The following is a 13,837-nucleotide window of genomic DNA, read 5'->3' as shown; positions in this document are numbered from 1 at the left end:
GTTGTTTTTTTTGCCGGTGCTTGTAAATCGGTCCGTTCCTCCCTGCAGTCCTCGTGTCCAGAGAGGATGAGTTCAGCAGCAGGCTCAGCAGCAGGGCCGGTTTCCGTGGCTGCACGGCGCTTCACTACGCCACGCTGGCCGACGACCCACGCACGTCAGCATGCTGCTGGAGGCCGGTACGTCACCCCCCCCCCCACCCCCACCCCCCCCCCCCCGACCTCGGCCGGAACTGAAACTGTTTGGTGTGAAACGGGACAAGCCTTTAAAGGTTCCACATCCCAACCATGCTGGGGTAACGGAGCAGCTCTCCCTTCATATCGCCTCTCTGCCCTCACAGCCGGAGGCAGTTTGGTCTTAAAAAAGCTTTCCATGTGTCATCATCATAACGCCCCCCCCCCCCCCCCCCCCCCCCTAGTAATATCAACAGTATTACAAAGCTCATTTGAAATTGATCACTTGTTTGTGCCCTCTCTCCATTCACCCCCCATTACAGGAGCACCTGTCGTTGACTCAGCTCCAGCAGCAGACACACACACGCACACACGCACACACGCACACACACACACACACACACACACACGCAGGCCCTGGAGGCAGAATACCCCCTCAGTTCCCAGGCGAGCAGCTCTTAAACAAGCTCGGCCTAGTTGAACTGTGACCTCCACACAGAACATGCCCTGGGGTAAACTGCACAATCACACAATGTGTGTGTGTGTGTGTGTGTGTGTGTGTGTGTGTGTGTGTTTTAGTGCTCAAGCATCTTTTGTAAATTTAAAATATTTCTATTACTGTAGAATTTCTGTCCTTTTTAGATTTCTGTTTTTTTTGAGTCTTATCTTCAGGGACATTTTTTGTAGATTTTATGCTAAAACGTTTTTCATCTAAAAATACTTTCTTTTTTCCACACTCATAAGCGATTGCTAATGTCTTGTTTACGTTCATGATGGATGGCGCACCCCGACCTCCGTCTGGCTCGTCTCTCGCCTCATGCCTGCATTTGAAAGCGCTTCCACGCGCCGAAACAAATCACTGCGTCTAACTCGATCAGACGTTCTGCAGACGCATTTCTGAATTAAAAAAGGTACTAAATTTCACAAAGCACGGACGTTTTTTTTTTTTTTTTTATGCAATCGCATTAAAGACGGGGGCCGGGTTGTTTTCCTTTTTGGCGCCGGCGTCACAACCAATAACAATCGTGACATCGCAAACATCCGATCTCCAACGCATCACTGTCGGCGTGCAGTTCTGTGTGAATGGATGATTAATTAAAGACGTTTAATCCATGCCGGAGTGTTCTGGAAAGCTAGTTTCTTCTTTTTTCTTTTTTGTCATTTATTCTCCGTCAGCCTCGCATCCATCCTTTGTTACCAGCGTCACAAAACACCAAACCGCCAACAGCTTCAGGACATCTGTGTGGATTTGGATCTGTATGTCCACGTTCGATCCCGACACCGCGTTATTTCCCCTGTGCTTGTGCGCCTCCACGATGCTCCTCCAGCCGTGGGTTGCTCTTTTGGCCTGAGCCGGCCCTCGACTCCGATCTCCATCCATCACAGTCTCCGGGGCGCACCCTCAGGCCGCTCCTCGACCAGCAGTCGCTCACACTACCTGCAGAGGTTCTGCATCTCCTCCCCGGGGCCCAGAGGCCCCGGGGGGGGGGGGGGGCACTCACTCCGTAATGGACCGCTCCGTGGGTGGTTAGGAAGCCAGAGGAGACACACATGCTCGCAGATGCACACAATGCAGATGCAAGCACACACTCATACGTGCACAAAGACCAGCAGGGGCTCCCCTCCCACCAGCTGGAGTGAAAGAGAGGGAGGAGGAAATAGGAAAGAGGAGGGACTCCGATTAGGCATAACTAAAGCACTGTTAATGAAGGGATCCTGTGTGTGTTATGTTAAGCTCTGCTGTGTGTGTGTGTGTGCGTGCGTGTGTCATCAGTGTTCATCCTGTTATAAAGTGCTATGGCCCAAGAGGGTTGGCCTGATATTAAAGCCCTAAATGATGCTATTATTATGTCCTGTGTGTGTGTGTGTGTGTGATGCTTTATTGCTTTCTTCCTCGTGTTTTTTTTTTGGGTGGGGGGCTTTAGTGTGTAATTGGTGGGATCGATAGCTTAGAGGTTTATCGATAAATCGTTGCTGCGATTATTGGTCCCTGTGGTCAGAGCGATAGAAATGTGTGTTCTGATCATCCGGCCCTGAACGCACCTTCCAGGATCCCTACATCCAGCGCGTCATCTTCTGCTCATGCTACTGAGATTTAAATATTCCCTGCCGATGTAATTTCCCGTCACATTCCTCGTGAGCGCGACTCGCGCCTTAAAATGACTCGTCGCAAAAGCGCATGAATCCACAAACGCGTGAGATGGGTTCGAGTAGAATCACCTTGTAGGAATTTGTTGCTGATTCGTCATCAGATGGAAACTGACGGTCACCATTTAAAACTAGAGACTCGCACCAGGGGTCTCGGGGGGGGGGGGGGGGGGGGGGGTCGTCTCCTGGTGGCTTGTGTTTGATCATACTTATGCTTCTCCTCTTGTTCGTTGACTGTAACTTCTTTTTTTTAAACTTTAACGATACGTCTGATGGTGATTCCGGCTCGACAGCGGAGGCACGAGTCGGGGGGGGCAGAAGGCACCGCTAACGACCCGCCCTGACATCCCGCCGCCGTCCGACCCCGCCACACGTCCCACCTGCTGAGACGTCTTTCTCAGGGACTCACAGCTGGCATAAAGATGGCCTTTTCTTCTCTTCTGTTCTGTTCTCACGGTTCTTCCTCCATTTGACCCCCCCCTGCCGTGTGCGAGGGTGCGCTTGAGTGCCTCCATGACAAAACAACCTGCAGTGTGTATAGATTGTATAATAATTCGGGGGGGGGGGGGGGGGGCACGTGTTGCAGATATGAAAGCCCCTACAGCCTACAGGGTCATTGCATGCGTCCCTGTGACCCCTGAACCCATGCGTCCTGCCAACCCCGCCTCCCCATCGATGCGTTTGTGTGTGAATGTTCAGTCGTTCATCTTCTGCTTTGTCCGTTTCCGGGTCGTGCTGGATTCTATCCCAGCAGTCAACGGGCGAGAGGCGGGGTACACCCTGGACTAGGCGCCAGTTCATCGCAGGGCCCCCCCACACAGAAACCATCATTCACAAAACACTCACACCTACGGGCAATTTAGTGTGACCAATGCTCCTAATTTGCATGTTTTGGGGGGTGGGAGGAAGCCGGAGAACCCGGAGGGAACCACGCAGACACGGAAGAACATGCAAATCTCACAGAAAAGGCCGCAAAGTGGGATTCGAACCTGTGACCTTCTTGTTGCGAGGCACAGTGCTGCCCAATAGCCGATTGGAATCTGTTAACTCATGAATGTGTGTGTGTTGCTTGCTTCCATTTAGGTGCCAACCCCTGCAGACCAACAGTTTGGGTCCACACGGCACAGGCCTACGCTAAGGAGGGAGACGCGAGCGCGGCGCTGACGGAGTGGGAGGGAAAGGTGCGACGCACGTCTTCATTTTGCTGTACAAGCAATGAAAAAAAGATTCGTTTCCAAGCAGACGCTTTAATTTGATACCGCCGTTGTTTCCTGATCGGAATGGCATCTGCGCCGTTTACTTGCCTCGACACGCGCTCCTCGGGAGGTCAGCGACGGACTGGCAGGCGTTACGAGTTAAAGTTTGGTAACCTGCTGGAGGTTAATGCAGTCAAAACGTTGAGAAGATGGATTATTTATAAGCTTTATGTAGATTCGATCCTTAGATGAGTTCAGATCTCGAGTTAGGTCATCAGCATCGCATTACAAACACCTCAAAATACACCAGTGCTGAATTTCATAGCCGGTGGTTTTGTGCTCTGTCGTCGTAGAAACGGGGTCTCCTGCTCCCTAAATCAAACTTACCTGTAGTTTGACAGCAGGCCAGAGCTAACCAAGATGGAGAGAGAGAATAAAGCGCTTGCCCTCCAGTGCTGGGTGAAAACCTGGAGTCTGAGGAGACAAAGAGGAGAGGATGGATGGAGCAGCTGAGAGAAAGTGAAGGGGGGGGGGATAAGAGTGGAAATGAGGCGCCAAGGAAAACACTGAGGGCGGAGGAAAAAGTGGAAAGAGATCGGATAATCAGATTAAAGTTGCTCAAGAATCTTACGGATTGATCTCTTAAATTCAGATGATTAGATCCACTTGTTTATATGCTTCAGTCTTTAGAGTCCAGGCAGATCATTTTTATGTGGTTTGTGCGACATGCAGGTGTGTGTGTGTGCGTGCGTATATATATATGCTTTATTCTTCGTCTTTCTTCTTCATCCGTCTATAGTTCCAGGAGGCGCAGGCTCGGCGGGAAGCAGAGGAGAGGAGGAGGTTCCCCCTGGAGAGGAGGCTGAAGGAGCATATTATCGGACAGGAGGGGGCCATTAACACAGTAGCCTCAGGTAACGCGCCCGCAGGTGAACAGGTAGTAACACACATTATACATGCAGCTAAAGGGATGCTAACGGCGCCGCGCTGTCCTCCTCCTCCTCGTTTCTTCCGTCTGTTCTCAGCGTTGGTTTTCTACTCCCATTCCTCCTCTTGCTCTCCTCCCGTCCCTCGCGCAGTAGGCGGGTTCAGACAGACCGGCGGAGGCTGTAATTGGTTAATTGTGATGAATGAGTTGACTGTCAGGCATACGCAGGTTGTGTGTCTGTGTGTGTGAGAGAGAGAGAGAGAGAGACAGCTGAAGAGGCCAGGCTTGGAGCCGCCAGTTAACACGATTACGTGGGGAGCAGACATACTACAGACCCCCCCCCCCCTCTCCCTCCATCTCTCCCTTTTTACTCCCTCAGTCCTCATCACACTCTTTCTCCTTTCTCCTCCATCCTCCTGCCATTCGCCAGCTTCACTCCTCAGCCCTCCACCCTCTGCATCGTTCCATCGTTTCTGAATCCGTGCGTTTCCTATACGGTGGTAAAACAGACGGAGGCAATGGGGTGGGGGGGGGGGGGGGGAACGCTGATGGGAGGAGATAACGGAGAAGTAGCCGAGGACCAGAAACGCAAAGAGAGCGCATGTAGTGCATGAGGAAGAGGAGGGAGGATGAGTTAGAGCACAATAACACAGCAGACCGTAAAGAGCTGATATTACACCAGCCATCCATGGAGGCCATGTATTGATCTCTGTGTGTGTGTGTGTGTGTGTGTGTGTTATTTTTATGGCCTCACACAGATTTGTGAAAGTAATCAACTTGCTTCCAAAGCCAGAAACAGATTTTATAATCCGCCTGTGGAAGTAAACACAGCCGACAGGAGAACAACTTGGATTCTTCATCAAACAATATTCACGCAACAAATTTAGGCGTAAACACAAACTGCAGACGTCGACGAGCCAAAATGCAAACCAGTCTGTGTAGCTTTCGCTGCGAGTCAAAGAAGGAAGAGGGAATCGTGGGACATGTAGTCTTTGGCAAGGTGACGAATGATCGCTGTTGTCTTTTCAAATTGTTTTGAAAGCCATAGAAGACACGGCTTCAGTGATGAAAGAACATCTTATTGATCTCTGGGAAGTATTGCAGTGAATATATCACACACACACAAAACACACACCTATATGTGTGTGTGTGTGTGTTTTAAAAAGATAAAGGGTTGGCCGAGAGTGAATCGACCAACGAGTCGCGGAAGGGAAATGTTCCAAATGTAGTGATGAGGAGATGAACCAGGAAAGAGAGGAAGGGATGTGCTGCAGATAAGGAGACGACAAATGAGACTAGGATGCCGAGATAAAGCGGGAGGAGGGAGCTCCTCTGTTACATTCTGCAGCAGCACAGCGAAGTTTGTAAATCACGCAACATCGACGGCTCAAACGCCGGATTGTTCTCTTAAACGTGATTTGCCGTAGATGTAAATATTTATATTGACTGGTCAGTAACGGAGAAAACAGACATCCTGGTGGTTGGGCGGAAAAGAACAGGAAACACGTGAGCGTGAATTTGATTCCAGCCAGAAGCCTTTTGTCAGCCGTCGTCACCTCGGTTCTCTCTGCTTCCTGTTTCTGTGCAGTAATAATATCAGATATTCCTCAGAGCCCAAAGTCACCAATGAGATCTACTTTTTGTTTCAAAACTTAAAGTAAAATATCCCATTTTTTAAACCTGGACACATCAAACGTTCAGCTCTATTTATTTATTTATTATTATTTATTGTGTAATCGAGTGGATTCGAGCGTCGATGATTAATGTTTCAACATTTTTGTACTTAAACATGTCAATGCAGAAATGTTGGCGACCAGTTGATGGGAAAAGTAATCGTTATATTAGCTATATTGCCACAAACAAATAAGATGTTTCCGCCCTAACAGGACACACACACACACACACACACACACACACAGGAAGGGCTTAGCTCTCAGGGCTAAGAGTTATTGAAGAGAATCTTCCGTCTGTAATCGTGTTAGAGCCAACCTGACCTGGCCGCTACACACTGCTCTGAGTGCGTCGTGAGCGTAGATGTGTGTGTGTGTGTGTGTGTGTGTGTGTGTGTGTGTGAGCGAGCGAGCGAGGGAAAGAACAAGCTTTCATTCGTTTCGTGCCTTCTCCTCCTTCTCCTTCTATCGCTCCTCGTTGTTGTCGGGGGTCCGCTGAGAAATGTCAGCGTGTCCTTCGGTCAAAGTCGCTCTCAATCAGCTAAAACGCACAAACACAGAAGGTTACGCCGTCATTCGCACGGCCGCTGATCAAACCCACGGAGCTCCGGAGCCCCCCCCCGGTCACCGTCGATCTCCACGTCCGCCGCTGACACGCTCGTTTGTTTCTGTGCCTCTCTTTATCTCCATCATTCCTCTCTCGTTCCCTCTCTTTATCTCCATCACTCCTCTCTCTTTATCTCTCTACCCGTCCTGGTTTTCTGCTTATCTTTTGTCCTGCTGCTTCCTTCTCTACTGCATCATCCGGATGGAGTTGGAAGGGGAGTATTCAGATCCGAGTAGAAGTACTAATGCCCTACTGTAAAAGTACTGCGTTGAAAACATACTGAAGTATAATCAGGGAAGTCTTTTTAAAGTATTACAATATCTCTGCCTTTTTGTGATGTGATATCATTAGATTATTGTTGGGCAGAATGTTTCCGTTGGTGATGTCGGGCATGATTTCAACTTTTTGACCACATTGGGTTTGACTGAACTGTTTTTGGTAATGATCAATACGAGATCCTGGATTCTGGATCACTTTGAAATTTCCGTTAACAGTGCAATCAATGGAGCTTCAAAATCTGTTGCTCAATATCTCAATTGATGATCAATGTTTCAGGGTCATGTAGGGTGGGGGGGTCCTCTATCTCACCACCGAATTTCATCCGGATCGGATTCCGGAATGCAAGTCGCAAGCCGGATTTTCCCATTTACTTTTATAATGGAGGCTTTTACAAAAAAAAAAAAAAAAAAGTCATATCTTGTAAAATATGCATTCAATTCACTCACCAAAAACCAGAGTCAGAAAAGGATCCGATATGAACTATCATGCAAAATGTTTTCTGGATCCGATCCAGAATGAGGTCTGACCTTTTAACGTTAAAACTCCATTTGTGAGGGTTGAACTGAACGAGACGCACCTGCTGCACATCTCACCTGATTGGCTGCTGCCTCTCTGGACAGTTCTCTGACAGAACATCCTCTCTGTTCCGTCAGTATTTTCTATGTGTCGTCCCGTATTCTCTCGTTCTACCTTTAATTCCTGAGGAAAACAGATCCGGTTGAAATCTGGGGTTAACTTTTCACAACAACGTGTTAAGTAGCGGCGTAAGTTACAAATGGAGATGCATCCCTTCATTTACTGTCTCAGCCCCCTGATGCTGATGCTGCAGCCGCTCAGCTCCTGCAGGTAGGGGGCGCTGTGAGCAGACCTCCTCCTAAGCCAGCGCTCAGACGATCACCAGCGTTCCTGCGGAGCGTTGTTCTTTGGCGTGTCGGAGGAAGAAACCCTTCACGGCCACGGATTCGGATGAGATGGCGCGTCTACGTCGACTGGGCGAAAACCACGGCCAAATACACCTTTACCCCCCCCACCTCCCAACCTCTTCATGCTCTCTCTGTGTGTGTGTGTGTGGCAGCGGGGTTGCTAAGGTGATGGCCGGCAAGCAAGTGTGTGTGTATGTGCGTGTGTGTGTGTGTGTGCGGAGCTGCGATCCATGCTAAACTGATTTTGCCATGGCCGCGCCAGGGAGGCTAACACAATTACTGCTGGCTAATGGCCCCGCTGACTGGGGGGGGGGGGGGGGGGGCTTTCTGGAGGTCTCTCATCTGACTGTCTTCCTCTGTTTTCTCTCTTCTGTTTCTGACCCTTTTCTCATCCGTGCTCCCTCTCTCTTTTATCATAGTTTCTGGGATACCCGCCGCCCTCGGGGTCAACTGCCAAAAGCAAAGTCAACAAATGCAAATGAGTGAAATAATAGCGCTCCTTCTCCTCCTCCTCCTCCTCCTCTTCCTCCTCTATCTGCTCTCTGCAGCCATCAGGAGGAAGGAGAACGGTTGGTACGACGAAGAGCACCCGCTCGTGTTCCTCTTTCTCGGCTCGTCGGGAATCGGTAAAGCACTCTCTCATTTTTCACTCCTTTTTGTTTGTTTGTTTGTTTGTTTGGACTCGAAAGAAAAAGCAAAACAAAAACCTTGACTTTTTTTTGTAGCCGCAAAAATAAACAGAACACTTAGCGATACGGTTCAGAATACACAGGACTACAAAAGCACGAGTGTCCTATTGGAAAGCACAAACACATGCAGTAAACAGTTTATCTCCATAGCCAATAAAACATCTTCGAGTGTTTCTCACATCAGAGTCTGGATTATAATTTAAATATAAAACAAAAGAAGTGTGTGTACAGAATGAGATTAGATCAAGTCCTGGTCACTGAAGTTTAGAAAAAACCTTACCGTGTGTGTGTGTGTGTGTGTGTGTGTGTTGGCGTGAAGGAAAGTAAGAGATGGAGGGATATTGAGGCCCAGAGAGAGATGGCTAAAAAGAGAAGTTGAGATGACAGGCAGGAGAGACGGATGGAGAGACGGCGTTCATATTCTCCGTTGCCTCCAGCGACAAACCGTGGCCACGAGACATCAATATTAAACACAGCAACAAGACGCACACACACACACACACACAGGCGTCATATGCATCCCAAATAAGAGGCATCAATATCATATATACGAGTATTTATATGCAGAATATTTTACCAGCAAACATAACGTGCGCTTCTGGAGAGCAGGAGTTGATTGAAAGCCTTGCAGGGAGGGGAGAGGATGCAAAGATCTAGACTGGGAGCTCGTCTCCGAGGTTAGCGTTCGTTCTCCTGAGTTTAAAATAAAGATATTGAATAATTGAACGACGGTTCTGTCTCAGGAAAGACCGAGCTGGCCAAGCAGGTGGCCCGCTACATGCACAAGGACATCAAGAAGGTATTTCCTTTGTGTATTACTTATCTGACAGTAACACAGGCTGTTTATTCTCTTCCTGTTGCTTTCTGTCAGAACACTTTTTACATTACATGTCCAAAATGAAAATACGAACAACCGTCGTGTGTTTGCAGGGCTTCATCCGATTGGACATGTCGGAGTTCCAGGAGAAGCACGAGGTGAGATCATCTGCGTGTTCGGGGTCTCGTTACAAACACAAACCACATCTCGTTGTTTCGCCGCCGCGGGCGTTTCTATTCACTGGTTAAAAAAAAAAAAAAAAATGTCTCTCAGGTGGCCAAGTTCATCGGCTCCCCGCCGGGCTACGTGGGCCACGAGGAAGGGGGTCAGCTGACCAAACTGCTGAAGGCGTATCCCAGCGCCGTGGTCCTGTTTGACGAGGTGGACAAGGCCCACCCCGATGTCCTTACGATCATGCTGCAGCTTTTCGACGAGGTGTGTGCGCACGAAAAGAGCGATTCCCATTCGCTCCAGTGAACTGATGGATTTCCGCCGCAGGGTCGCCTCACCGACGGCAAGGGCAAGACCATCGAATGTAAAGACGCCGTCTTCATCATGACGTCCAATGTCGCCAGCGATGAGATTGCCCAGCATGCACTGCAGCTGCGGCAGGAAGTCGAGCGGGCCGGCCGCAGGAAGCTGGCCGACAGCATGGGTGAGAGAAGCGCGGCGACGTAACACAAACATCGTACGACACGTACAGAGCGAGACTGCCGTTCGTGTGTTTGTCCCCGCAGAGGACGTCCAGAAAAGGGAGGACGTGAAAATCTCCCAGCAGTTTAAAGAGTCTGTGATCCGACCCATCCTGAAGGTAACATGGATCCACAGAACCGATCCAGCCCACCCCGGTTCTGGCGTAACCGCAGATCACCTGGCTCCTTCAGAGCGCCGGCGGGGATTGTTCATTCTTCGGTTCCTTCCCAGGCTCACTTCCGGAGGGACGAGTTCCTGGGCCGGATCAACGAAATCGTGTACTTCCTGCCGTTCTGCCAATCAGAGCTGCTCCAGCTGGTCAGCAAAGAGCTCGGCTTCTGGGCCAAGAAGGTACCAGCTGCAGTCTGAGCCACGTTGGAACCCCCCCCCCGTGTGCGTGATGGAAGGTCGTCTTCACCCTACGTTTATGAGCAGTCCTCCAGCGGGACTGATCGGCCCCGCCCACGTCGTCGAGCACACACCGATCAATAGGATGCGCCACTACGACTCACTATAATGCGATTACAGTGTTTAACATGTGGAGCCTTCATCAATATTTAATTATTCATATTACAGCTGGCGTCCTGGCATCCAGCGGGGGGGGGGGGCTGAAGGCGACTGATGGAGACCTGACTCACGACTCTCACTGTCGCCGCTGGTCCTTGTGTTTGATCTGTAATAGCTGCGTGCGCTAACAGCAGAACGCTGATCAATAACCGATCCCGAGCCGATCCGTTTCATCGTCACTCGGTCGGTGGAAATGGATTAAATGTTCAGTCATACCAGAGGAGCTTTAATGTGACGTTGATAATGGCATATGAGCGTCTGTACCCTTGCAACTCTTTCTGATGTGGCCGATGGTGCCCAGTTCAGCCGCTCTATTCTTTCTCTCCCCTCCCATCAGGCTAAGCAACGCCATGACATCACTCTTCAGTGGGATCGCCCGGTTCTGGACCTTCTGGCGGACGGGTATAACATGCATTACGGAGCGCGATCCATCAAGCACGAGGTAACGCCGAGATGCCTTAAAAGGCTTTAAATTGTATTAATGGCACGTAGAAAAGGAAAAGTAAAAGCATAGATTAAAGACGATTATTCAGATCCGTCTGTGACTGACGTCGGATCAATCCGGCTCGGCTGGACGATGTGCGTCGTCCGCCTACGCGTTCGGAACCCGATGATTAAGTAATAAACGTGGTCGTTCAAGCTAACGACGAAGCCGCCTGAGACTCCTCCCTGTCGTTTCGATGCCGCAGGTCGAGCGGCGCGTCGTCAACCAGCTGGCCGCCGCCTACGAGCAGGAGCTGCTGCCGAAGGGCTGCACCTTGCGTCTGTCCGTCCAAGCGGAGGACGGGGACGGGGACGAGGAGGAGAGGAGCGCGCCCGGCCTGCGCCTCGAGGTGGTCGGGGAGGACAGCTCACCGAGGACGCTGGACATCCGCTCGCCGCTCCTCCCCGAGCACTGACGGGAGAAGTTACACGCCGCGGAATCACAGATGATGTGTTTAAAATAGATATGTATGCGGACATTTTCACCTCACACACACACACACACACACACACACACACACACACCGTCGTCGTCATCGGTGTCCTCAGGATGAATGTCGTTAATAAGCGTACCTTTGATCAACACTGCTGTCTCGGCGCAATGCTCGCCCACTGACTTTTGCTTTGTTCTTTAGAGGACGAAGCTGAAAGTGTCTCTCGTTCCGTTTGTGAGCGCGCGGCGAGTCGTCTCCGTTAATGTTCCACGCCGTCGCCGCCGTCTGACACCGAGAGACGTTTAGAGTCGTAAAGAAACGATATTCAAATGTGTCGCTTCATAAATGTTTTAAAAGCGTGTCAACAAATGTAACCCGGCAACCGTTTCTCACTCTCGTCTCCGGACCTCCGTTTGTGTAAATAAAAGCATCACGACAACAACAACAAAAGGACGATTCCTCTGTTTGTGTTGTGCTGACATTCCTGATGGATGTGTGTGTGTGTGAGTGTGAGTGCGTGTGTGTGTGTGTGTGTGCGATGGAGACCCGGTGCCTGGGTGGGAATTTGGCAACAATGATGCTTGTCCGCAAAACGTGACAGAGGAATTTCTTTGGAATTCCGCTCTGCTTTGGGGGGGGGGGGTACATGTCAGAGGCTGGATGGGAATGTCGAGGACAATGTGCACACCCCCTTGTAGGAATGCATTCCCTCTAGGAAGGAATTAGCATGCAGGAATAAAGGCTTTCACTCGTACTGTGTTCCGCATGGACCCCCCCCCCCCCCGACTCCAGCCTGTTTGACTCCCATCTACAGTTACAGGAACAGATTAGATTATTAATCTGATTATTACCTGACAGATTAATCGCTGGCTTTCATGCGGAGATGCTAAACGTGCTGATTCAGATTCCTCTTCGGAATTTAAATCACTTTACGTTGTTATTCGTTGCTCTGACTGGAAAACGTCGAAGATATTTTCAGCTCCAGCTTTGCTCTCATATCTGTAGATTATTGGTCATGATTCCTTGTTTTTAACTGCCCGTTACATCATCAAAAGTAATTTTACGCAGACTTCCTCGAGCCTTCCTCTCCTTTAACGTCCTCCTCCGGTGAATGTCGTCTGACCCTGCGGCTGCTCCGCTCATCCTCTCCCATGTACGGGTTGAAACGCACTTAAAATGTCACCTGCGTGTTGTAAACGAGCAACACAGCAGAAGAGCTCCTCAAGAGTGGAGCTCTTGAAGTGCATCTGGACACTGGATCGGGTTTTGCTCTGATACCTGGAGGCTTTTCACATCTCTTATATCCCTCAAACACATCTACACTTTATGGTTAAAGCAAATCAAGCGTGTGTGTGTGTGTGTGTGTGTATCCATTTACCTTCCCAGAGGAGGAAGACAAGGAAAAGAGGAGGAGGAGAAACAGAAGAGGCTCTTAGTCTGTCCGTCAGGCTATTTCTGACTGCTGCCATTTCTGTGATTAGATTATGGAGAAACAGAAACCTGGCCCTCCATCATTCTAACCTCCCTCTCGCTCTCTCTCCTCCCATCCTCCGTGCACCCGCTTCCTATCCTTTCCATCTGTCCATTCCTCTTGGCCTGACCATCTCTTCCACCTTCTGCTACGGGGCGGGTTGCGGGCGCCGGCGAGGGAGACGGTGGAAGTTTAAATATGAGAGAAAGAGGAATGAAAGAAAGACCTTTGGAGCAGATCTGTGTCTTCAGTTAAGCCGACGTGGAATCGCCCTTCGGTCGAGGATGCAGCAGCAGCAGTTATACCCTTTCTTAATTTGGCTCTGAATATTCCACCCCATCAGGCGTGATTACGGTGCATATACACCCCCCCCCCCACACACACACACACACACACATGATTCCGGCCAGCGCTCCTTTGCTGATCTGAGGCAATCTCGCCCCAAGATTTTCCGTGTCAGTTATTTTTGTGCTAATTTGGTTAAAATGTTAAGAGCATGCAGTTTAGAAGTACAACGGGGGGGGGGGGGGGGGGCTCAGGCTGCCTCTGCAAGGCCGTCATAAGACTGGGTGTTCACTATAGAGTTCTAGTATGCTGGACTTTCATGGCGAACATTCTCTGCACAAATTGTAACAGAAGCTCTGCTTTATTATATCTCCTTAATTTCCTCTCATATCTAAAAGGTTAACTATTTTTTTGAAAGTTGTAAAATGCTTTAAATATCAAATATCACTCCACATCTGTCACCGAGGCTGGATCACA

The 13,837-nt window shown here is 49.8% G+C and overlaps 1 protein-coding gene across 1 annotated transcript in view; it reads left to right on the top strand.

The window, feature by feature from the left end:
- The window catches only part of clpb (ClpB family mitochondrial disaggregase), a 20,496-nt gene extending 8,442 nt beyond the window's left edge, over positions 1-12,054 (top strand). Inside the window, 13 exon segments of the mRNA XM_068745324.1 lie at positions 49-150; positions 153-176; positions 3,402-3,499; positions 4,314-4,428; positions 8,470-8,547; positions 9,354-9,409; positions 9,541-9,585; positions 9,701-9,862; positions 9,926-10,082; positions 10,165-10,238; positions 10,352-10,471; positions 11,025-11,129; positions 11,377-12,054. Of these exon segments, the coding sequence (XP_068601425.1) occupies positions 49-150; positions 153-176; positions 3,402-3,499; positions 4,314-4,428; positions 8,470-8,547; positions 9,354-9,409; positions 9,541-9,585; positions 9,701-9,862; positions 9,926-10,082; positions 10,165-10,238; positions 10,352-10,471; positions 11,025-11,129; positions 11,377-11,586 (1,346 nt within the window). The 3' untranslated portion in view covers positions 11,587-12,054.
- Positions 12,055-13,837: the final 1,783 nt, after the last annotated feature.

This window comes from Brachionichthys hirsutus, chromosome 11, assembly GCF_040956055.1.
Source record: "Brachionichthys hirsutus isolate HB-005 chromosome 11, CSIRO-AGI_Bhir_v1, whole genome shotgun sequence".
In the NCBI taxonomy this organism is placed as follows: domain Eukaryota; kingdom Metazoa; phylum Chordata; class Actinopteri; order Lophiiformes; family Brachionichthyidae; genus Brachionichthys; species Brachionichthys hirsutus.
Note: the sequence above shows the minus strand (reverse complement) of the source record. Positions and strands in the feature narration are given on the sequence as shown.